The sequence below is a fragment of the Thermothielavioides terrestris genome, chromosome 1, assembly GCF_000226115.1.
Source record: "Thermothielavioides terrestris NRRL 8126 chromosome 1, complete sequence".
NCBI classification, from domain to species: Eukaryota; Fungi; Ascomycota; class Sordariomycetes; order Sordariales; family Chaetomiaceae; genus Thermothielavioides; species Thermothielavioides terrestris.
The window spans coordinates 171,790-196,226 of NC_016457.1; the positions used below are offsets into that span (position 1 = coordinate 171,790).

The following is a 24,437-nucleotide window of genomic DNA, read 5'->3' on the forward strand; positions in this document are numbered from 1 at the left end:
GACACTCCCAATGGGTTGCCTGGCCATATTTCATATTGTCTTATCCCTGTGCTCTTCGCTTCTTTGAGCCGTGCTCTGCAAGTTGCCTGCTCTGTGTCCTACCTGACTGGTCGTCACCCAGCCCCCTCCACCAATACTGTTGTGGTGCCAGTCATCCCCATTTACGGTAAGTTGTCCTTGTCTCGTTCCAGTCTGTGTTCACTTTGCCGGCCATTCTTGTTCTGTCCCTACGCGCCTGTTGTGCTCATTAATACAGACGGCAAGGAGAGTTCAGACACGGCCAGGACATTGGGTTACATTTTTGTGGTATGTCGCATTGGATTCCCAGCCAGCGATCTCCCCCCATCCGCCCCCCCAGACCGTCCTGATCCCCGACGGCGGGTTAGTTCTGGGCACCACGTTAGAACCTAGGACATGAGACTTGAAGCAACTCCGTGTGCAAGTGAAAGCTGCTGAGCAAGGTGAGAACGGTCACACGGAAGACAAGAAGGGAGAGCGGCACTCATTGTGTACGAGCTCCATGACTGACAATTCAGTTCACCGTCGGGACTTTTATTTTGATTTTTGTTGTCTGTTTATTGTCACGATTGCTATTGCTTCCTAGGGAAAAAGGAGACCATACACAGCTCTCGCACAGAAACGCCGCAACATCAGCCACAGGGTTATTTCCCGGTGTCGATGCCTTTGAGTAAACAGAGCTGACCTGCTATTTGCTCCACCGAGGGAGCGGGGCAACGGCGAAAAAAACATGAGAAGACTGTGGAAATCCACAGATGCCCTGCAGCGATACTGAAGACTTGAAGGAACGGGAGCCCAGACCACGAAACGTTGTGGGTCTCAATCTACGCCTAGTTCCCTTGGCTTAGTCGCACCATCCTGCTAGGTGCTGCGGGGATGGATAACATGGGATAGGTGCACCGTCTGTTTCTCACGATGATGCCAGGGGGATTGACCCTGTTCAGAAGACGGACGCAATGGGCTACGCCGGCTCAAAAAATAACCCGAAGCTCACCAGAGGACAGAATCCGCAGGACTCGCCCAGAAGGTTTCAGCTGGTGATATCGCACAAGACGCCCCAAGCTGTTTGCCTACCTGCAGGTGTAGAGCCCGATTTTGCAGGGTACGGGCAGGAAGGTAAGGACGAGACTTTGTTTCCAACAAAGCCACCACTGAGGTGATTAAGAGGTGGCAACGCCTACGGCTCGGCTCAACGAATGCGAGCTGGTGGTGAAGCACAGTATGCCATTGAAATGCGGATTGAGACAGGTATCTACCTTTGCCGTCGCTCTCACTGCTGCCGCTACCTCACCCATTGCCGCGACTGACGGTTACATAGGGGTCTGTTGAGACTGCTTCAGAAAGTCATGGAGTGGCAAAATAAATCACTTGCTTGGCTTTGACATGACAACGTTGGACCGGCAGGGCACTCAGGGGACGCCAAGGCTCACAGAAAGGACAAGGTCAAAAGAGGCTGATGCATACACACGGAGTAGTCTGCCGTTGGTTCTGGGAGGTGGCAACCAACCAACTCGTTTGAAAGGTACATTACTTACTGCACGAGAGCTCGTTAACGGAGCGCAGTCAGCCCGGCGAGCCAATCGCAACACACCTACTTCGCCTTCATCAAACCCGCTGGCCACTGGGAAGGGTGTCACGATGACTGCAGTTGGTGGGCGCAGACATGTTGGTTTGGTTGTCACCGGAGTGGTCGAGATACGTGGGTGGGCAGCCGTCCCTTGCATCACGCGGTGGGAGCCTGTCAGGGATGGGCTACCTACCTACCTAGGCAGTTTACGGAATACGGATTCGTTACAGGGACGGATTGTGCAACTGCAAGTGCGACCCCAGGCCCAAGGCCTTGAGCTTGGCGAACACCCGGTACCGGCTTGGCGCCTCAACCACTGGTCAGCGGTCCCCGGCACGCGGTGAGGCTGGAGCGCTCATGATCAGCGGCCGCCACCTAAGCTGACGGGAACCGCTGTGCCTCTCTCCAGGGACACATAAAAAGATCATTCCCGGCAAATCCTGTCGGGGAGTGTGCGTCCCTTGTCAGCTGTGGTAAACCTGCTGTGTCTAGTCTCCCAGAACGATCGCGGAGGCGCAATCGCAAGGACCCGGCAATATCTATTCGTACCTGTAGTTGTCTTCGAGGTACCTTACCTAAGGTACCTCTATCTCACCAGCTGCGCGTACTCGAGAGGATCAGCCCGACCTTACCTTCCCCGTCCCCGCTTCATCCACCTCGAGACCTCGATGCCTCGAGCCTCCGTCGCCATGTCACCCCAGCCCCGGCGCACCACGACCGACGGGCTGGAAAGCCGAACCAGAACAACTGGCCATTTCAGTGACACCGAGTCCTCTCTCGCCAGCGTTTCGACAAACCAGTCCCAAGCCGCGCGCAAAGAGCACAAGATTACGCGGCTGCTCTCGTATCTCGGCTCCAATAACCCACTCCCGGCGGAAATCGCCGCGGATGACGTGGTCTGGCTAATGGACAATACCGCATTCCGCGACGCCAAAGGGGCATGGCAGGCCGAGTTTGTCGCCGCGGCTTTTGATAAGCAGCCGTCGGCAAGAGTACTCGACATTGTGGGCGAGATCGCCCACAAAGTGGGGCTGTCGAAGGGGGCCAAGGAGGAGGAGACCATTGAGCGGCGCATTGGTCCCTTCGTCATGGAGGTCCTGCCCGGTAGGCGGATCAGAGTCAACTTTGGCAGGCGCACGCAACTGAAGCTCGGGCCCGGGGGGAGAAACGGCATAAGCAGCGACCTCGTGAAACTACCAGATCTGCGCGGGGGCTCTGTGGTGAGATCAACGGCAGACGTGCCAATCGAGGTCACGGGACTGTTGGGGATGAAGACGCTGTTTGCTGAGCCAGAGGGATGGGCGGTCATCTCAGGTAATGTCTAAGAGCCATGATTGCCTCCCGCCAGTTCGGCTAACGCCGAGCCTTTCGCAGACATTGACGACACCATAAAAGTGACTCAGACATCAGATCCGGTGGGAATCCTGCGGTCAACCTTCGTGGTGAGTTCCGTGCCTTCTTCCGAGCAGACTGAAGGAGGGGAGGGGATATTGATGGGTTGTGCCTCCGTGCGCAGTCAGAGCCGACCCCAATCGATGGCATGCCCGAGCTGTACGGCCAGATCCGGGAATTGGTGACGCCGTCGGCGCCCTTCTTCTATCTCTCGGCCTCTCCATACAACCTGTATCCCTTTCTGCGCAGCTTCAGGGACGCGTACTACCCGCATGGCCAGCTTATTCTGCGCGACGCCAGCTGGATGACAGTATCCGGACTGCTCTCGAGCCTGACACTGGGGACAGAGAAGTACAAGGTCGACAGAATCAGGAAGATTCACGGCTGGCTGCCCCGCCGCAAGCTCATATGCATTGGAGACTCCACGCAAAGTGACCCGGAGGCATATGGTTCGTTTCAGCGGGTCCTTTGCCGCCGCGCTGCTCGCCGGCTGTGTTGGTTTTGTAGCTGATGGTCAGCAGGCGACGCTTATAGGGCGTTTCCGGGGTGGATCAAGTTAATCCTCATCCGAAAGGTGACCGACATCGCTGCCATCGGAATCCGGGAGAAGAACGAGCCGGAAAGGTTTGAGAAGGCCTTCGCCGGTGTGCCTCGGTGAGAACTTCTTCCTTTCACCGGGGGTTGTCGCGAAGCTGCTTCACGGGTGACTGATTCAGGAACAGCGAGACCTGGCATGTGTTTGAGGACCCTGCGGAATGCCGGCAGCTGGTTCAGATGGCCGTGGGGAAGCACTGAACCCGTCCAATGGGTATCCAGGGCAGGAGCGTTTTGCAGGAACAGATGGCCACGGCCGTATGCGGGCCGACAGCGGAAACGTTTCCGGAACCTGTCAGGTGCGGGGTTCCCGCGCTGACGTCATCCACATCTGCTGCGTGTGCCCTTCCAGGGGGGGCGCTGCCTGTAATCGTCTTCCGCATTCTTAACTCCCCCGCTTCCGTCGCGTGTTGGTTGTTGCCCTGGAGCACGAGCACCTCCTTTTCCGTGCCCGACTCTCACGCACTCAACCTCCCATCACGCCAATTTCCAACCATGGCCTCCGAAGTCCCCCCCAAGCGGCAGAAGTCCGCCAAGGACGTGCCCTATCACCTAATCTACTGGCCTGGCATTCCCGGCCGCGGCGAGCATGTGCGCCTCGCGCTGGAGGAGGCGGGGGCCGAATACACCGACACCGCATTCACCGACGGCGGGGTAGACGAGGTGCTCGCCTACGTGCAAGGCAAGATCCCCGACGACGGCCTCAACCCTCCACCGTGTGCGCCGCCGATCCTGAAACACGGGGATCTTGTCATCAGCCAGACGCCAAACATCTTGCTTTACTTGGGGAATCGCCTCGGTCTCGTGCCGGACGCCGACCAAGATCCCGACGCCATGTACAAGATCAATGCGCTGGCGCTGACGGCGCTGGATGGGCTGAGCAACGAACCGCACGATTGCCATCACCCGATCGCCTCTGGGCTCTACTACGAGGACCAGAAGGAGGAGGCCAAGAGGAGGTCCGAGGACTACGTCAAAAACCGGTTGCCCAAATTTCTGTCGTACTTTGAGCGAGTGCTCGAGTCCAAGGCTAGCGGCGACGGCCCGTGGCTCTACGGCGGGGCGCTGACTTACGCAGACCTGGTACTCTTCCAGGTAGGTCGCACGCAATCCTCATCTCCACACACCGTCCGTCGTTTCTGACAATACGTGCTTTGTTTAAGTGTGTGGACGGCGTCAAATTCATGTTCCCAAAGGCCATGGCGAAGTTGGAGCGAGGGGGCAAGCATGCGAAAGTCTTCCAGCTCTACCAGGCCGTCGCCGAGCGTCCCAAGATCAAGGCCTACCTTCAAAGCGACCGCAGGCAGAAGTATTCCAACGGTATTTACAGGTATTATGAGGAGCTGGATTTTGCATAGGTCGTGACCGCAAGGCTGCTGCGTCACGTCTGAGTATGCAGATCAAGGCCAATGCGAATCAGCGAGAGTCGGTGCGGCGCAGCATTGGGGGCTCTTGCGTGTCGCGAAACGCTGCCATGATGCATGCATGCGTGTCTGTGTGTATGTATATCGTGAAACAGGAGCCCTCTCAATCTGGGTTGGAGCGATACATTTCGGGCAGCTGCCATGTCAGACACTCTGCACGCTTTTGTCCAACTCCAAACACATCGAGGGTCGGAGATATTCCGCCCGACCTGCAAATTGTGACGTAGACCGAAGGATCAGGCTTCAACTCGAGGCTTTCATTGAGGTCAATCAGCCCCCTCTTACCCGTCCCCCAACGTCCTGATAACTTGGCCAAACACGACGGCGGAGTGCCATAAGGATTGAAGCCAAACTATCCTACACACAGGAATTCTGGACCGTCCGCGGGCGCAGGCGCCTCAGGGAGGTGGGGTTCCCTTGTACTTCCAACAAGAGCCAAAACGCCCCAACGCCGATGCTATGCACTGCTCTAAGACGTAGGTAGATTTCCGAAAGAAAGGGGGAAAATTGCAAGGAGATCTCAGATCAGAATCTTTGGTAAACACGTTAGCGAGCCGGGTCAATGACGGAAGGACGATGGCCATGAGAGGGTGAAGATGAAAATGACGAACCTGATCTCGTAACTTCCGGCTCTAGTCATGTACCGCACCCACTTTACACTCGAGTAATTGCTCTTTTCGAACACTTTCAGGTATCTAACCAGGAGGCCGGAGCTTGTGAACATCAAGAGGCTGAAGTTCATGCTCAGCGGCGGGCGGCTCCAGGCCTTCTGGTTGGTCATGCTCGTCAACTCGGCCTCGGCAGTCAGGACGAACTCGCTCTGGCCGGTGAAGCGGCCAATCTTCCAGACGATGTTGTTCTCGGACGGCTCGTACTTGGCCTTCCCCTGGGTGCACCGCTCCGTGATCCTAGCAGTGTTGAGCGGCGTGGGGATGCGGACGACGACGTTGGTGGCGAAGAGCTTGGATCCGAAGTTCGCCCGCACGCCGATGCTGTACTCGACCTTCGTCTTGCCGACCTCGTTGACGATGGCGTGGACCTTGAAGGGCAGGTTGACGTTCTCGGTGGCGCGGTAGCGCATCAGCTCGAACTCCCCGTCCGGCGGGATGAAGCTGATGATGCGGTCGCTGTCGAACTTGCCCAGCTTCACGCACTGGTGGAACTGGCAGTCCTCGAGGGTCACGCTTCCGGCGGCGGCCTTGGTCGCCTTGCTCCCCATCCTGTTGCCGCTCGGGAGGCTCAGCAGGCCGTCGTTGTCGAGCAGCAGGCGGTCGTTCAGGCCGAACTTGCACTCGGGCGTGCCGCTGAGGTAGGCGCGCATGATGATCTGGCCCGTGACGTCGGCGCGCAGCACGGCGCCGGTCGCGCTCATGAGCAGGTTCACATCCTCGATGACGTCGACGAAGGCCTCGTTCTTGCGGTACTTGACGTCGGCCTTGCGCCAGGACAGCGCCCCCGTTGCCTGCATCGTGATCTTGGCCGAGTCCTCGACGGCACGCTCCGACTTGACGCCCTCGGTCGTGATGTACATCTTCAGCGTATCCGTCTCGGTGTTTTGGGGGTAGCCGAAATCAATGATCTCTGGGACGCGCAGGGCCGTTAGTGGCGGATGTTTCCAGAAGGAAGGGAGGGAGGGAGGGAGGGAGGAGGGGGGTGTTGCAGCCAAACGGACCGTCCAGGAGCTCATATACAAGGACGAAGTTGTTCTTAACGGCTTCCTCGTCGAACTTGCCAAAGTAGCTGCGGCCGAGCTGGATCAGTCGGTACAGAAACTCGAAGACGAGGGCGGCATTGGCGTTGCTCTTGGTGATGGCGACCAGGTAGATGTTCTCGTGCTTGACATGGCTGAAGGTGGTGCTGCCGAGGGTGAGGATGGGCGACCGGACCTGGGCGTTGCTGATGACCTGGATGCGGAAGACATCGGCGAGTCGCGGGCGGCAGTCGTTGCGGAACGCCCTGAAGATCAGGTTCTCGCCCTTCTGGTTGAAGATGAGTATGCCGGACAGCATCTTGGCGGGTCGCGCGCGTCGCGGCGGGAAAGGTCAAGGGCTGCGGCGGACAGCGGCGCCACAGGAAGGGCGCAGGCAGTCTACCGAGTTTACCGAATTGGGGAGGGTTGCGAAGTTGGGGACTGATGTGGGCTCCAGCAACCATGCCAGCTGGTCACAGCTGGTTGATCGGACAGACCCTTCCCAATAACGGAACGGTCCTGTGGCCAACTGACAACCCCTCGTCCGCTCCTGTTCCTGTGAACGACCTTTACGGTATGTATATTTTCTCATTCTCCCTTGTTCGCTACTTAGGATCTATTCCATGCATTCCCCTTCCTTGTCCTTTCCGGTAATTTTTTTCTCCCCTGACTAAGGAAACCTCTATTTTTTTTCCCCCTTTGTATGGGCGCGGACGTGGAAACCCCAGAATGGTGCTGGATGGCAACAGCACAGAAGAAGACAGGACCGCAGTCCCGATTAACAACAGCGCTCGGTGGATTTTGCCTCCTTTTTTTCTCCTCTCCTCGCTCGGCTGTAGCAGTCGAGCCCTGTAGCAGTCGAGCCCTCAAACAACACCGTCAATAGTAGCTTCCTTTAGATGCCGTCCGGCCTCGGAAACAGGCCGCCCCTCGGCGGCAGCCTCCTTTTTCTTCTGGCTCGCAAACGTTGCTTCGACCTTGTGCCTGACGGCCTCCTGGATCTTTTCTTCGGGTCGGGTCATCCACATGGGCCAGCCTGAGCTTGAAAGAGGCCACAGGACACGGTTGTCGACCGACTCTATCCAGTCGCGGCTTTGGGGCTTGGGGCGACTCGCAATGACGTCCATCTCGGCGGCAATCTGGGCGCAGTATGCCTCCAGCGGGAGGTCATTGACGTCGTTGCCAAACGGGTTCTCGATCTCGCGGCCGATGAACAGGATGCCCAGGATGATGTAGGCGGCAACCACGGTGGCGGGGATCGTCATCCAGTCCAGTTTCTGCAACATCTGGAAGGGCAGGACAAGAACATAGACCCACGTGATCTGCGCGATGGCAATCGAGTAGGCAATCGGGAGCGGCGTGTTGAGCACGCGCTCCGTGCCGGCCAGGACGTCGTTGAGCGCCGCGATGTTGTTGTATGCCAGCGTCTGCTGCATGGGGACCGGCAGCCGGCCGGAAAGAGCAAGCTCGTCGGTGTAGCTGGCCAGATACGAGAGGATCTCGAGCGGCAGGTTCCCGAGGGGCCGGCCCGCCTTTTTCACGGCCTTGCGCGGGTTGCTCTCGGCGAACGAGATGCCCAGGTACTCGGCCACGCTCTTTACTCGCCCGCTCTTTCGGAGAGTGCGCTGCGCGTTCTCTTGATCGTCCCGCGTGGCCGACTGGGCGTACGTGTCGAGGTGGCTGACAAGGCTCGAGATGTCCTCATAGCACGTGTAGGGCTCGAACCGCAGCCTGTGCTTCAGGGCGACGGCAAAGGCGACGATGAGGTTCAAGGCCGTCAGCTTCTCAAGCAGCTCTCGCTTCCTTGCCTCGGCCCTTTTCTCCTCGGGCACGTCCTTCCGCTCGCCGGCGTGCAACCAGAAGACGCGGCCCAGATTTTGGCTCGCGAGGATCAGCTGCGCCCAGTACCGGCGGCCCTCGGCGTAGCGCTCGTACGCCGTAGAGCTGCGGAAGGACAGGCCCAGACCAACAACGAAACCGAGCACGGTGAGCAGGACGCTATCAACGATGACTACGGCAGAGTCACGCGTTAGACGGGAAGCGCGGTAACCTAGGGCAGGCGAACGCGGGATGCTGCAGGGGATGACGTACGCGGCGTCACGAGCTTGCTGATACAGGTGAATAACGTGGTCCACGCGGCAACCGCAGCCAGTGGCAAGATCAGCTTGGGCAGGATGCTGCCGTGCATGCGGAGGAATATTGGCCATTTCGAGTGTTTCTGGGTATCCCGAGGGCCGGTCTGCGGTTTACAAAGCTCCGAGTCAGCAAAAGCTCGACAGTCGAGAGTGCGGAGAAGGCGGCTGCGTACAAAGTAGTCGTCGATGTCCAGGCTCGTGTTCTTGCGGCTGAAAGGGTTCGCTGCGAAGAGGCGGGGCGATGTCGGGGACGCAATCTCATCCATCACATGACTCGCGGTGACATTGTGGCCGTTGGGTTTGTTCAAGGCAACGTTAATCGGCAGCGTCTCGCGCAGGCTCTCGCGCAGGTTGTGGCCGTGGCCGCCAGCTGGGTGTACAGAGGCAGCGGGGGGTTCGGCATTGGCGTGACCGTCATCGGCCATGATTCGAGTTCAATTGATCTGGTTTGCGTCACTGACCTTCGGAAACGGTGGCGAAGGGAGCCGGGACACTGCTAAGGAGTGGTGCGGCCAGCCAAAGGTGCGCCAACGAGCCTGGAAACCTTGAGTAAGTGCGGGACCGGAAGCAGAACACACAAGCTAGCGAGCCGCATGGGAGAGCGGAGGATATCGAGGTCCAGCTTCAGCCCAACGTCGTCGGCGCTCGAGGGAAGGGAAACGAGGAAATAATTTTGGAAGTGCTCATGTCCCGGCTTTGTTTCCCTGTCTGCAAGCAGGCAGCAGGGCAGCAGGGGCCCTTTCGGCCTGTGGGATTCAACTGCAGGGGGAAGTATACTGTGTGTAAGGGGCCGCTGCGAGGTGTTCTGGGCGTTGTGTTCTGGGCCTTCTTGAAACAAACGCCGCCCAACCGGGAAATCGCATCAGACGGATCCAGGGCGTGCCACACGGATACACAAAGGTGCCACGGGGTGTCTCGCCAAATCTGGAACTCAGCCCCCACACCGCCCTGGGGGCGGCTGGGCTGAAGGAGATTGAGACAGACATGGTTGAAGTAAAGTACACAGCAAGCAGTTCACCAGCCGAGCCAGCCTGGGGTTGCAAGCGTCTGGACTCTGGACGAGGATCGCCGGAGCGAACTAACTAGTGCGTCGTTGGGCCAATGCCCTATGCGCACATGTCCACTAACGCAGTACACTAGTGTACATAAGCTGGATGGTTGGTGCCACGAGCAAGAAACGGTGGGATTTTCGGCAGCGTCGTTAGTTAATCGACAAAATCGGCAGATCACCAAATTCGAAGCGGCACCAGCCGTTGCCGAGGATGCCACGACGCTAGCGTGCCACTGAAACGTCTGGGCGCAGTGGGTTTGGTCATTGGGCCCCACCCGCCAACTCATCTCATCTCAGCTCGTTCGTGTTCCTCCTTGTCCACAGTTGAACCCTGGTGGCGCAGTGGGGCCGAGGCTCCAGGCGCGTTGGGCGTCTGGTGGAATTGTGAAAGGTTATTCTTAAAGAGGTCCCGCCAAGACTAATTTCGGAACCTGCCGCTTACAAGTATTTACAAATTGCCGCGAGGGAGCGGGGTCGCCACGACTTCGAGCAACATCAACAACGAAGAATTGCAAAGACTCGTAGCAGCAACTTCGTGAAACCTCAACCAAATTGAAAAAAAAAGAAAACGAAGTTAACCCGCACCCTAACCTTGACCCTCACCCTAACCATAACCCTCACCCTAACCAGCGGGGGGCTGGCGCCGCCCCCCGCACCCCCGGCGAACTAACCCGTGGCTAACCCGTGGCGATAGTGCAAACCCCTTGGCGGTCTTGGCGGGGTACTGACGCTGTAAAAACATTGCCGACAATTGGCCGAAATTAGTCTTGGCGGGACCTCTTTAAGATCCAGCATTGTGAAAAGGGGTGGAAATTTGGTTTCCACAAGAGTGTCCAGACTGTGGAGGAGCGGAGTGTACGGATACCTGCACAGTCTTGTCGAGGACAGGCTCGACAAGTGGTTCGTGGCAGCATGGTTAACTCTCTTTGTCTTTCCAGTCATGTGCCCACAAGATTCATTGATGGTTCAAGACATGACACCGCACGGAGTGGAGAGACAGGTCGGGCGAAGCCCAACCCGGCTCAACGGGCTGTAAACTCAACAATCACTGGCTGAACAACTCTCACGCCTTGATTCAAAACCCCCAACGAGAACCGGAGACCGCAGCCAGTCGTGTAGTTACCGCCTGCCTAGTACTGTACTCTGCCAGAGTTCCGAGAATACTCGCTGCTGCTCAGGTCTTCAGGTTGTATAATGTCACGCGGCTTGCGAGGTCACTGTCCACCCCTGTCAAGATCTTGGGGATGTGGTGCTTGCACGCGCGCAGGGCACCCGAGAACATCTGATCCGGATGATCCTCCAATATATGCAGGTCACGGCATATCGTGCTGGTTGGTGGGTGCGTGTGTTCTCCGCGGCCTAGACACAACCAACACGCTCCAGGTTCCGGTTCAGACCTTCAAGACGTCAAACAACAGTCCGTTGTTTCAAGCTGGTATCAACACCGCGGGATGTCCATGGCACTCCCAGGCTGCCAGCAGAGAGTTGGTTCGGTTCCGATACGTCAGAAACGCTAGTTGTTGTTTACTTACACGCAGCATCCTGGAAGCCGACCATGACGAGAGTGGGCAGGACCGTTTGGCATTAGGTAGACTCCGATCTGGAGACGCGGAGGGGTCAAGCTGAAGGTTCGACTAATGGGTGGGCACAACCAGACGTTAAGCCAAGAAGCTGTGCAAGGAGAAACACTTGCCCATCAACGACTTTGGGCGCAAAATTAGAGGGACAACTGCTACGCCTTAAGCAATGTGGGGGGAAAGGGTGCGCGATTGACAGAAAAAAAAAAAAAAAAAAGGAGGAAAGGAAGAAGCGTTACGCACACCACCGAGGTTGCATATTAGAGGCAGGCGAGAGGTATAGATCTATGAGCTCTCTCGACGTGATAGCCTTTTTTCCCTCCAGAGCGGCGTTCCTTTTGGATCTCGCTGTATATGAAGTTTGTGACCTAGGTGGTCTGGTGCTTGACGAAGGCATGGTCCCCCTGCAACGGGGCACGCCTCCCCAAAACCCACCCATCCAAGGGCAAGTATGACCACAATGCTACGGAGTTAGCTAGGCAGGATCATCGGCTTCCTATCTTGCTTGCGACCGCGGCGATGCCGGGCGTATCCTATAGCTATCGGAGCACTCCCCCGCCACGCACCTGGAGGTGCTGCTAGCGAGTGAGTAACAGCAACTCCGTTCCTAGGCTACCGCTGGCTAGACCACGCCGGGACAGGACTGGGTGCCGCTAAGCAGCCTTGGTATCAAACGGTGACTGACCCAGAGAGCTTACGCAACCTAGACTCTGCCAATCCGAACGCTGGGGCTGCTACAGAAGCCGTCTCAACTCGGTGCCCGGAAGGGGATACTTGCTTTCATTGTCTTCGCCCCCCAACACTACGGTCGTGGCCAATATAATTGCCAAGGTGTAGCTACCCCTTTCGCGAGGGTGCCCGTACCGTCTCCATGGTCGACGACCACAACTCGCTGAAGGGCATCCCAAGAGTTTGCCCGTGCCAAGGCCCTCCTCCTCCCCAAATTGCCCACATACTCCTCCGTCGGCAAGTGTTGAGTCGACAATGCAGGCATGGTGTCTGCTCTCTCTTCCAGTGCGGGATACATCCGCCACCTGGCACCGCGCTGCCAGGGCACGGCCAAGTCATCCGCGTCCGAATTAGAACTGTCAGGGAACTTCCACTTCGCCTACCTAGCACTGAGCAACTTCGGCAAGTGCGGCACCCGATGCCATGGACCAGGCTCGTCCACACACGCGGCTGTAACGTCCCTCCTGGCGCAGCCGCCCACGTCCCCAACTCAATACAGGACGTGTCCGTTAAGGCCCGATCTTGCCCCGTGAGCTAGTACAGCGTTTGGCTTCCAAACTGGGCCTGGGTCTCTGAACGAATCGAAGACGCACTAGAACGCCTCTGGCTGCGGCGATCCTGATTCTCGGGCGGGGACCATTGAAAGCCGCAACCATATCCATGTCACGTGTGGCAAAGCAAAGCTCCGGTACCAAGGCGTTTGAAGACGGCACCTTCAACTTCCTGTCTACTCCGGACGGGCATTTCGGCTTGAACTGGCGGACTCGAATTGAAGTGTCCATGGTCGTGAGTCGCGTGCAGCATGTGTTGGGCTGGTTACACCCCACGGCACGGTCCATTGGTCAGCAGGAATGGAGATGCGCGAGGGTCGTAGGGTACAGTTTGATTAACGTGGAGGGAAGGGCTGTCAATGAACCTGAGACTTGAGCGGTGGAATCGGCCGTAGCAGGAATATAGCTACCCGACTAGTGGGAGCACGCGCTTGGGCTGAAATCTGATCTCGCCTGCAACATGGAATGATACTCCTTTTTTTCTTAATGTCGTTATCCAGATGCTGGGTTGCCCTTCTGCTAGAACCATTGAGACTCTTGCAACCTTGCCTTGGATGGCTGCAAACTTCAGCATGCAACGCGTTTTCTTCCAGCTACCCCGTGTCACGGCGAGGCAGAACGAACACTGAAAACAAACTGCAGCAGTGTTCATCCTCGAATAATGTAGACAATAAGCATAAGGAGAGAGAGAAAACTACCAACACGTAAGTGAAAAGGTTCTATCTAGTTGAATCGAAGCTTCGATGACGAGCTTTCAAATGTATACTATATATATAGAGAAAGTGAGAAAGGAGAGCTTCGGTTCATTTAGCAGGCAAATTCTTGAGAGTTTTCTTTATAGCATCTAGATAGATGCTATAGCTGTGTGTCGCGTGCTAGAGCACACTTGACTCTATCTGCTAGGCTCCCTACACTTAGGGAGCATATACTAGCTCTGCTAATATATATATATATATAGAACTCAGTGCTTGTCCCACCCTATGTAGAAGGAGCACCTCTCTTAAGATATATATCTCTGCATCTTATATAGTCCAACTTTGCTACTCTCCTTAGTTATAAGCTCAGTTTGTATACAATACTCATAATAGCAGTAAGGCCTAATTAGGGCTATCCTTTCTCCTTTCTCTTCAACTACTTTTAGTCTTCTCGATCTTTAACAACTCTTATAAGAGGAGGAGAGGGAAGAGGCGTAGGAAGGTTAGCCTTTAGCCGCCCTAGGCATATACGTATAGAGCCTTTAGTAGTAAGGATCATCACGCTAAGGGTATACTATATAAGCAAGTAGTACGCAATAGGCTATATAGGCCGCCTATATCTCCGTTGCTACTAGGCTAGAGAGGTAAGTTCTAGCGAGTTGGATAGTTGGAACCCTAGGAAGCTCGCCCTATATAACAGGGCGTAACGCGGGCGCTATATATAAATGGTACAGAAAGAGGTAGAGGGACTGCTTGCCTTTAGTAGTAGGCCGACTAGGGCCCCTTCGGTATAAGATTAATAATAGTAATAATAATATTACCTAATATAGCATAAATATAATTGAACCTCTTAATTAGTAGACGCGCTATTTTAAATTATAATAGAGTAGGAGCTTGAACTTTATATACCTTATAAGATATCTATCTAGGTATAGTAAGATAATAAAGATAGTATAATCGACTATATCTAAGTAACGTAAGGTAGTAGTGCTTAATAGCTAAGACTACTTAACTTAATAGGCTTAGACTATATACCTTAAGTAGCTAAGGTACTACTAAAAGGAAATAATAGTAAAATAGTAGCGCTACCTAGTTATAGCTAGGCGATACTAAACTATAAAAGATATAAAGCTAAAGTATAGTTCTTTACTCTATTAAAGGAGATTAGTATAGTTAATAAACTTAAAAGTATAGTAGATACTCTAATATAAAAGCTTACTAATATTATAGATGTCGTAGCGCTATATAAAAAGCTTAATCAAGGATCCTATATACTATAGTAGAACCTTAAGATGGACGAAGCAATATAGAAGATATAGTAGGTTAAACGTACCTAAAGGGCACGCTATATAGCGAGTACCTCAGAATACTACTATAAGGCAGTTAAACGGTTTAAGCGCTATACTAGAAAGTCGTAGACATTATATTAGTATTGCTCACTCGCCTAGGCATTAAGGGAGTAGAAGCTAATATAAGATATCGAAAGATAGACAAAGCTCTATAGCTATTAACGCCCTAAGCCTCTAGTATTACTAGCGCTTAGGTTTAGGCTTAGCAAGCTCTAGAGCGCTATAATATATACTTAAAAGGCGGAGGCGCTAGTAAAGTGCTTCTTCTCTATACTATAGGTATAGGTCGGCTATATCCCTAACTAGGACTAGCTAAAAGAATCCTTCTATAATATAGCGCCTATTGGCTAAGAGGTCTACAACAATAATATTATAAAGATTATAAACTATATAAATCAAATAAAGCGTTTAGCAATAACCTCCTTATTTATAAGTTTCTTAAAGCTTATAATAAAGAGAAAAAGCTATCGGAGGTACTTATAGTAATAATAAACGTATACTTTAAGCTTAAGTATTTCCTATATAGATTCTATACTATATAGATAGTTATTCTAAGGAAGCTAGAGAAGTTTTAGAAATAGCTAATAGAGGTAGAGGTATATCGCCCTATATCGCTATTTAGTATAATAGGCAAAATTATCGAAGTAGCTATTGTAGACTAGGTAATATATATAGCTAAAGTATATAGGCTACTCCTAGAAATATAGATAGGGTTCTAAGTAATATAGATCTAAAGGTAGCGGTTAAAGTAGTAACTACTATAGTAAGGATACTATAGGGGCGTAGCGCCTATATATTACTACTATAGCTAGATCTAAAAGGCACTTTCAATTGTATCAACTAGACCTAGCTATTATATATATTTAGAGAGCTTAGGTTTAAGAGAAAGTTAATTATATTTCTTAAAAGCTACTTTAAAGATTATATAATATACCTATAGTTCAATAAGATTATAGCTAAGCCAACGACCTTATAGTAAGATATACTATAGAGCTTACTACTATCCTTAGCGCTATTTATTCTCTTTATTACCCCCTTATTCTACGTTTTTAAAGTATATATAGGGCTTCTAAATATTAGGTATATAGATGATACCAACCTACTAGCATTTAGATAGGATACCCTAATATACTATTAAGTGCTAGAGAAGGGGTTTGCTAAATATACGAAGTAGGCTATAGAACAAGGTATATAGTTTAAACTAATAAAAAGTAAACTTATCTGCTTTGTAAGGGTATAGTAGCTATATACTAAGGTCATCAATATTCTAGGTAAGAGCTAACTAGGGCTTACCCTAATAGAATTAGCGAAGTTCCTTAGTATATAGCTAGACTATAAACTCTCCTTTAAAGCGTATAGGAAGATAGTCGAAGTAAAGATAGCGATATAAAAGTTCGCTTTAACGAGGCTTATAGTAAAAATATATAGAGTATATATTGCTAGAGCTTAGAAGATCTATATAAGGATTATTAGAAGTGTCCCCTTATATAGAGCTATAGCATAGTACACCTCAACGCTAGTAAAGAGAACCTTATATAGGATCGTATATAGCTTAGGAGCTATATAATTGAGCTCTCTAAGTAGTAGCTAGTATATATAAGGCTATATTAGTATATAGCCTTAAGAGCAAGATCTAGGTACCCTTTATCGACCTCTACCTTAACCGCTAGGCGGTATATACTAAGTAAACGCTCTAGAAGACTAGGCTTATATAACTCCTATATAATATATATATGATAGTAGCATTAACGCTAAAGAGGAGGCGCTATATACGCTACTACCTAGGGTTAAGACTAGCTATAGAGGAATTGTCTATAGACTAGAAGTAGATATAGGCTAAGGAGTAGCTCCTTTTATACTGCTCTACTATAGTAGAGGGGATATAGAGCGAGAGCGACGAGGATAATAAATAAAGGCCCTAAAACCCTTAGCTCTAGGCCAATATAGATATAGTCACTATAAAGGAGTAGAAAGTATATAGAGGGCAATATATTATATAAATATAAAGAAGCTAGAGAGAATATACTATAAAGAAGTAGCTAATCTATATAGCCTAGAGCTCTTAGCTAAGATCCTATAGGTATATAAGGACCTTAGTAAAGTATCGAGCTCCTTATTTATAAAGGTATATATAAGAGCTATTAGCTTACAATAGTTCTTATTCTAGAAGAATATTCTAGATATGTCTATACTACTATACTACTATAGTAAAGTATTAAAGACTATTATTTATCTAACAATATACTACAAAGACCTAGTAATTACTATAAGGAGGCTTAGAGTCTAGGACTAATATATATTATTTATACTACTTAGAAGTAAAAGAAGTATATAAGATCTTATAAGGTAGCTAATATATATATATCACCTTTATAAATATCAGCTTACCTTTAAATTAAACGTCGAGAGCGAGGCTAGATTCGATAGAGCTATAGAGGTTAGGGTAGATAAGTAGGCGATATACAATAGCTAAGACTATATAACGTCGCCTACACCTATGTCGGTTGCCTACGGATCTTAGCTACTAAACTGTTCCTAATCTAGTAAGCTAATTTCTATACAAAATTTAAAGGCAAGCTACAACACTAGAATAAGCATTATATACAAAGACGGCCTAAAACAGCTCAAAATTGAAGCTATTTATAAGCTAATAATTATAGGCTAACTACTAGAAGATAGTGGTTTCGAAGCCTAGTGCTAGAAGCTCCTTATTGACCTTCCTTGCAAAGCCTACAATGCCCTAGATAGCTGCCTAGAATGCTTTCGCCTTCGCTACCTTATCCTTAATGTCCTGCCTCTGACGTAGTTGCTCTCGAATAGCTACAATTGTTAGTATATAGGCCTTACCGAAGTGCTTCTTTATAGCCTTTTTCCTTCCTTCTAGCCTCTTCTTAACTAGGGCTTAGTTTAGCCTATTGAGGGTATTGTAGTTAGCTTATAGAGTTAGATATTCCTCCTTTAACTAGACTATCTTCTATTTAATTGGTATAGTATAAACCTTAAGGACCTCCTTTATAAGACTATCAATCTTCAAAGCTATAGCTCTAGTAGCTTTGATGCCTATAGACCGTCTAGAACTATCGGTAAAGCTTATAAATAGGGGGGTCTTCGAGCGATAATGTGCTAGGATCTTATTAGAGTTGAACAATATTAATCTAGCCCCCTTCTATCGCTAGCAATATTCTTATAGATCGTTTTATATACCTATAGATAGATAGTTAAGAACTGGAAGTTGTTGATCTAAGAGGCACTAAACAGAGCGTTTTATATAACTAATTGGCGATATCTCTATACTAGAGAACTAAAGACACTTATATCAAGGGGCTATAGTTCATAGGTCGAATATAGTAGTAGGTAAAACAGTATAATCTTATTAGCTTTATAATACTCGACGAACTATAGCGAAATATATAATATATAGCTATCGAGGATCAATAGCCAATATATACCTATAGTTCGAGAGTAGATATACTTGTCGAAGTGCTAGATCTATTTGAAGGTAATATTATAGTTTGTCTAGCTATTAGGAGAGACCTAGATAACTACGTTGTTGTTAAAGCTAAGAAGAATCTAGGCCTATTGAATATAAGTGCCTTCGAAGATAACGAAGGGTAGTAAGACGAAGCCGTTAGCTAAGATATATTTGATAATCGATACCTAGTTATAGTTACCTAGCTAAATTGAATATAGTGCTTCCTTATAGCGTAGAACAATCACTATAGCGTTGTCTCTAATCTCTTTTATATAGCCTTTTTTATCTATATTATAGATATCGTCGTTAGCAATACTATATAATAGGCGAATAGTCTAGAAGAGGTTGAACTACTAGGTAGCTGTCTAATAGTCTAGAGCATCCTTCCTCGACTAATCTAATACATAGGAGCAGCGTATTCAAAGATCTAGATACTAGGAAAGGAAGTTGTAATACTAGTTCTTGCCTAGAGGTTTGTCATCGCCCTTAGTATACAACAGTTGTATACCTAGATGTTCAATAGCTGAGATAGACATTGGCTAGCTCTATATATCCAACTAGTATATTGCCTTGACGATCGAGTCCTCCTCTATAGGCGTAAGGCATTGCAAGTGCTTAGCAGCAGCCTAGTAGTTCGAAGTACAGCTACTGAAGCGGTCTATAAGTGTGGAATATAGGATATTGAAGAGCTAGGCAGCTTGTCGAAGGCTATAGACTTTCTTAGCTTAGAACGCTTCAATTGTAAGGCGAATTCAATCTTCTTTGTCAGGTTGGTTAGCTATCTTCCTAACGTATCTAGAAAATAATAAACTGTCAAGATTAATCAAAGTTTAGTGGAAAAATAGGCTAGTGATATTGTTGTTATAGTGTTCTAAACCATAGGAAATTGGTGGCTTATATAGCTGACCAGTATCTATAGGCAACCAACATAGGTGTAGGCGACGTTAGCGGGAGAGCCGCCTATAGGAGGCTCTAGGGGCGATAATGTAAGTAGGAAGAAGAGGAGGAGGAAGAGGCGTAGGAATGTTGGCCTCTAGCCGCCCTAGGAGTATATATAGCGCCCTAGGCGGTAAAGATCTTTACACTAAGGGCGTACTATATAAGTAAGTAGTATATTAGTAGGCTATATAGGCCGCCTATATCTCTGTCGCTACTAAGTTAGGAAGGTGAGTTCTAGCGAGTTAGATAGTAGGAACCTTAGAAAGCCTGCCCTACGTAGTAGGGCGTAGCGTAGGCGCTATATATAAGTGTGTTGCGTGCTAGTGCATACGTAACTCTATCTACTAGGCTCCCTATACTCAGGGGGTATATGCCAGCTCTGCCTATATATATATAGACCTTAGCGCTCCTCCTACCTTATATATATAAGAGGAGCACGTCTCTTAATATATATGTCTTTATATCTTATATAGCCCTACTTCACTACTCTTCTCAGTTATAAGCCCGGTTTATATACAACTCTTATTATAGTAGTATAGCCTAGTTGGAGCTATCTTTCTTCTTTTTTTGAATAACTACTTTTAAGTCTTTTTAATTCTCAATAGCTCCTATAAGTTTATATCGCCCCTATCGTTTAAGCTAAGTAACGCTATACGCTTTAGTTCACTTTAAGATACTACTTAAAACTAAGAAAACTATTACTATCGCTATTCAATATATAGATCTATAGTATACTTATATTTTGAATAGAAGATAGGAATAGAATATATAGCGTAATTGGGAAATGTATATAATACGATCAATAGCGCTTACAACAATGTTAACAATAGCACCCCTAAATATCAACAATAGCGCCCTTAAATCTAACTTATACAATACAATATACAATTCAACTACGTAGGTTGTAACGCGATGCTCTACAATATATAACAATGCTTATACAATGGTGTAGGAACTCTTATACAATAGCTACAATTGCATACAATGGCAAGATCAATATCAGAGGTTACAGATCAATACGCTTAACGATATAAGCTCCTAGGTCAATGCCTTGTATATATGTTCTATAGACAGCCTTCTAAGAGTCTATCTAAGGGGTATATCGCGTACTAGTATATACGTAACTCTTTCTGCTAGGCTCCCTACACTTAGGGGGCATATGCTAGCTCTGCCTATATATGTATATAGACCTTGGCGCTCCTCCCACTCTGTATAAGAGGAGCACCTCTCTCAATACACATGTCTCTGCATCCTATATAGCCCCACTTCGCTGCTCTTCTCAAAGTGGTATAGATAGAGGTGGAGGGACCGCTTGCCCTAAGTAGTAGAGCGTTTAACATCCCTATAGTATAAGATTAATAATAATAATAATAATATTTACTTTACAATATACCTAAGACGATCGTTTCTAACTATAGTACCTAGTTTATTTCAATGTTTTAGTATATACTACCGATATACTTAGGTATTATATTGAAGTGGTATAGAACCTCTATACCAACCTACCCTACTACACCTAGGACTAGGCGCGTAAGATAGCTCCTAGAGGAATGCAGTGTCCCTTTAGACAGATGAAGATAGTGTATATCGAGTGGTAAGAAGGATGTCCCCTCAATAGGTAGACATATAGCTCAAGTACATCTAGTGGGAATATAGTAAAAAGGACGAAAGACAACAAGAACGTAGATAAAGCTCAATAGCTTAAATACCTATTATCTAGACAAAGGTAGAATAATGAGAGGAGAGGCTCAATAGCCCTCTAAGAAGAAGGAAGACTACTAATATAGTGTTAATAAGTATATTAACAACTACTTAATAACTTCTTTAATAATGGAGAAGATAGGTTTAGCCTACTTAAATATATATAATTAGAGGGCTAGACCCCTTTACAACGAATATAATGAACTAAAATGAACGAAAAATTAGATAGGCCCTATATCTAAGAGGTCTATTACCCTAATTTACACTTCTTTTTCGAGCTTGCTATATACTCCTATAGGCAAGCTTATACCTTAAAAGCTTCTTAGTATACGTTCTTAGCGTCGGCTCTCCTTAAGCTACTCTTTATATATAGCCCTTTTAGCTTATAAAGGTCTAGTTAGCTATAGCAACTAGTCTTACTATCTTTTATACTCCTCTAGTTCCTTAATATATATATTTTATCTTAAGAAGGCAGTAGAGGCGAAGATGGCTATATAGAAGTTCGCCCTCACAAGGCTTATAGCGAAGATATATAGGGTATATATTATATAAGCTTGGGAAATCTATATAAAGGTCATTAGGAGCATCCTCTTATATAGAGCAGCGGCCTAGTACACTCCAACACCAGTTGGAGAGGCTCTACGTAGGATTATATATCGCTTTAGCGTAATATAGTTGAGCTACCTCTAGGTAGTTGCTAGTATATACAAGGCTATACCGGTCTATAACCTCGAGAGCAAGACCTAGGTACCCCCTATCGACTTATACCTCAACCGCTAGGCGGTATATACCGAACAAAGGCTCTAGAAGACAGGGCTTATATAGCTCCTATACAATATATATATAAAGGTAGCGTCGAGACTAAAAAGGAGGCACTATACACATTGTACCCTAGGGCTAGGGCTAGCTATAGAGGAGTCTCCTATAGATCGGAGGCAAGTATAGGCTAAGGAGTAGCTCCTCTTATACTACCTTACAATAGTAGAAAAGGTATAGAGCAAGAGTAGCGACGACGACGAGTAGAGGCCTTAGGAGCCCTAGCTCTATACCGACGTAGACGTAGTTATAGTAGAGGAGTAGAAGGTATATAGAGAGCAATAGATATGTTATATAGACGCTAGGAAACTAGAGAGAGTACACTATAAGGAAGTAGCCGACCTATATAGCTTAGAGCCTTTTACCTAGGTATTATAAATATATAAGGACTTTAGCAAGATATAGAGCTCCCTCCTTATATAAATATATATAGGAGCTATTAGCTTAAGGCAATTCCTATTTTAGAAAAGGGTACTAGATATACCTATACTACTATACTATTATAGCAAAGCGTCTAAGATAGTTGCCTACTTTACAATATATTATAGAGATCTAGCGGTCGTTACTAGAAAGCCTAGAGTCTAGGACTAATATACACTACTTATACTACTTAAAAGTAAGAAGAGTATATAGACATTTATAGGATAGCTAATATATATAGGGCATTTATAAAAAACTAGCTTACACTTAAGTTAAACGTCGAAGGCGAAGTAGAATATAAAGGCGCTATAGAGGGCTCTATAAATATATAGCTAGTATATAATAGCTAGGACAGTGCAATAGGGGAGCCTCCTACAAATAGCCCTAGGAGCAGCGATATAGGCAAGAGGCGTAAAGGGAGGAAGAGGCGTAGGAAGGTCAGTCTCTAGCCGCCCTCCTAGTATATATAGTGCCCCTAGCGACTAAGGCGCTTACGCCAAGAGCATATCGTATAAGTAAATGGCGCGCAAAGGGCTATATAGGCCGCTATATCTCCGACGCTACTAGGCTAAAAAGGTGAGTTCTAGCGAGTTGGAGAGGGGGAATCGAGGAGGCCCGCCCTACGTAGCAAGAATATAGTATAAACACTATATATAAGTGGTATAGATAGGGGTAGAGGGACCGCTTGCCCTTAGTGACAAGGCGCCTAGAGCTCCTTCGGTATAAGATTAATAATAATAATAATAATATATTTTATCTTTGCTACTAAGCTAGGTACTTATACTTACATATAAAGGTATAGTTATATAGGTTGTATAGTAGTAGATAGAAACGTTGTTTAAGGTTCTTAGGTACTATATGAGAGCGTTTACTATAGTACTATATCGAAAGTAGTATTTAGTTAAAGTAGATAAGCTATAGGCTTCTAGATACTTCTTTACTAATAAATATAGCGCCTTTAGAAATTTTAGCTCCTTTATTAGTATATAAAGCAGTGTTTCCTCTTTATATAGGTAGAGGTTAAGAGCTATTATCTTTAGCGCTATTTATATATAGGGCTAGAGGCTTATAACTTACTTACTATTAAAGAATTGTATCTATTTTAACTTGTCTAAAAAGCTGTCGATAAGCCTTTATATAGCTATTGTCTATATTATAGTAATCTATATAATCTTACTATTGACGTTTAGCTAGGTTACTATATTATTAAGATCTTCTATAGGTGTAGGCGGTAGGCCTAGAGCAGTCTTCTAGCTCTTTTGACAAAGTAGTGGGGATAGAAGGTGAAAGCTAGGTACTAAAAGCGTAGTTTAGAACCGCTATCCTAGCTTAGCTATAGGGTTTTACATTAGTAGTTCGCTTAGGTACCTTTACTTAAAGCTTTGCTACCTAGTTGTCTATCTAGCGAGAGCCTAGTGATCTTATAGTAGTAGGCTTAGAACACCTCCTTTTAAGGCAACTAAAGTATAAGGATTTACTATACTATAGCAATTAGGCCTTTATTATTATAGTTAGGGATCTAGGCCTATTTAAATGCTACTAAATATAGGGCTAAGATCCTAAGCTCTATATAGCTAAACTTTGTATAGATATATTCTAATAGATCCTTAAGGCTAGGAATATATAGTTCGTTAAGAGGTAAAGACGTTGTTATCGTCCAAGATTTAAGCTATATTATCTTCGTTGTATTCTAAGAGTATAGGCTATATTAACTCTTATATAAAAGACAATAAGTCTAGGGGCAACTTATATATGTTTACTTTGCTCTACTATATCGAGGGGATCTCTTTAGTATAAAGTAGAGAGCTTTTAAATGTACTAAGAGCTATTCTATAAGCTCCTAACTATAGGTATAATATATATATCTAAGCATTTTATTTAGTATCCTCGTAGTATAGCTAGAGCTAAGATATTTTGAACTATATTAGTCTATCTAGAAGATAGGGCTAAAGCTCTTAAAAGAAAGCCTATATAAACTCTAAGGTAAACTATCTATACTTCTATCTAGAGGCTTGTTCGAAGTAGCTAACGATTATCTTCTTATATAGCTACAACTAAAGAAATATATAGATAAACTAAAAAGCGATCTAGACCTCTAATAGAATTTTCATATATATAGACTTTTATAGGATCCTCCTCCTTTAGCTAGGTATAGATAGAGTCCTAGATAAGAATTTGCTATATTAGAATATTAAACTTAACTAGGCTAATAGGCTTATAATTATAGATAAGAAAGAAGAGAGATATTCTATAGGAGCCTCTAATAGTTGTATAGTCTATATATAGAATATGTAGGAAGAGCTCTCTCTACCTCTTT

At 47.5% G+C, this 24,437-nt stretch overlaps 5 protein-coding genes across 5 annotated transcripts; 3 read left to right on the forward strand and 2 right to left on the reverse strand.

The window, feature by feature from the left end:
* Positions 1–2,158: 2,158 nt before the first annotated feature.
* Positions 2,159–3,879, forward strand: THITE_2106168 (uncharacterized protein). Its single transcript, XM_003648511.1, has 4 exons — positions 2,159–2,899; positions 2,960–3,027; positions 3,102–3,426; positions 3,499–3,879. Exons 1-4 carry the CDS (start codon positions 2,275–2,277, stop codon positions 3,633–3,635), a joined length of 1,155 nt encoding a protein of 384 aa, XP_003648559.1. The 5' UTR covers positions 2,159–2,274; the 3' UTR covers positions 3,636–3,879.
* Positions 3,880–4,066: 187 nt separating this feature from the next.
* Positions 4,067–4,929, forward strand: THITE_2083750 (uncharacterized protein; the record flags this gene model as incomplete). The annotated part of the gene is made up of 2 exons (XM_003648512.1): positions 4,067–4,666; positions 4,735–4,929. The coding sequence occupies 2 exons, from the start codon at positions 4,067–4,069 to the stop codon at positions 4,927–4,929; spliced, it is 795 nt and encodes a 264-aa protein (XP_003648560.1).
* Positions 4,930–5,371: 442 nt separating this feature from the next.
* Positions 5,372–7,081, reverse strand: THITE_2106174 (uncharacterized protein). Its single transcript, XM_003648513.1, has 3 exons — positions 6,668–7,081; positions 5,607–6,576; positions 5,372–5,527 (listed from the first exon to the last, which is right to left on the reverse strand). Exons 1-3 carry the CDS (start codon positions 7,002–7,004, stop codon positions 5,521–5,523), a joined length of 1,314 nt encoding a protein of 437 aa, XP_003648561.1. The 5' UTR covers positions 7,005–7,081; the 3' UTR covers positions 5,372–5,520.
* Positions 7,082–7,551: 470 nt separating this feature from the next.
* Positions 7,552–9,245, reverse strand: THITE_2039728 (uncharacterized protein; the record flags this gene model as incomplete). Its single annotated transcript, XM_003648514.1, has 3 exons — positions 7,552–8,696; positions 8,777–8,924; positions 8,994–9,245. The coding sequence occupies 3 exons, from the start codon at positions 9,243–9,245 to the stop codon at positions 7,552–7,554; spliced, it is 1,545 nt and encodes a 514-aa protein (XP_003648562.1).
* A 3,195-nt stretch (positions 9,246–12,440) lies between these two features.
* On the forward strand, positions 12,441–19,265 carry THITE_153729 (uncharacterized protein; the record flags this gene model as incomplete). Its single annotated transcript, XM_003648515.1, has 3 exons — positions 12,441–12,706; positions 12,774–12,963; positions 19,239–19,265. 3 exons carry the CDS (start codon positions 12,441–12,443, stop codon positions 19,263–19,265), a joined length of 483 nt encoding a protein of 160 aa, XP_003648563.1.
* Positions 19,266–24,437: the final 5,172 nt, after the last annotated feature.

Excerpts from the sequence above, each read along its gene's own strand:
- THITE_2106174 (XM_003648513.1), bottom strand. The coding sequence starts at position 7,004 with ATGCTGTCCGGCATACTCATCTTCAACCAGAAGGGCGAGAACCTGATC. Across the intron at positions 6,577-6,667 it reads TGTATATGAGCTCCTGGACG|AGATCATTGATTTCGGCTAC; the intron begins GTCCGTTTGGCT and ends TGCGCGTCCCAG.
- THITE_2106168 (XM_003648511.1), top strand. The coding sequence starts at position 2,275 with ATGTCACCCCAGCCCCGGCGCACCACGACCGACGGGCTGGAAAGCCGA. Across the intron at positions 2,900-2,959 it reads GGGATGGGCGGTCATCTCAG|ACATTGACGACACCATAAAA; the intron begins GTAATGTCTAAG and ends AGCCTTTCGCAG. Across the intron at positions 3,028-3,101 it reads TCCTGCGGTCAACCTTCGTG|TCAGAGCCGACCCCAATCGA; the intron begins GTGAGTTCCGTG and ends CTCCGTGCGCAG.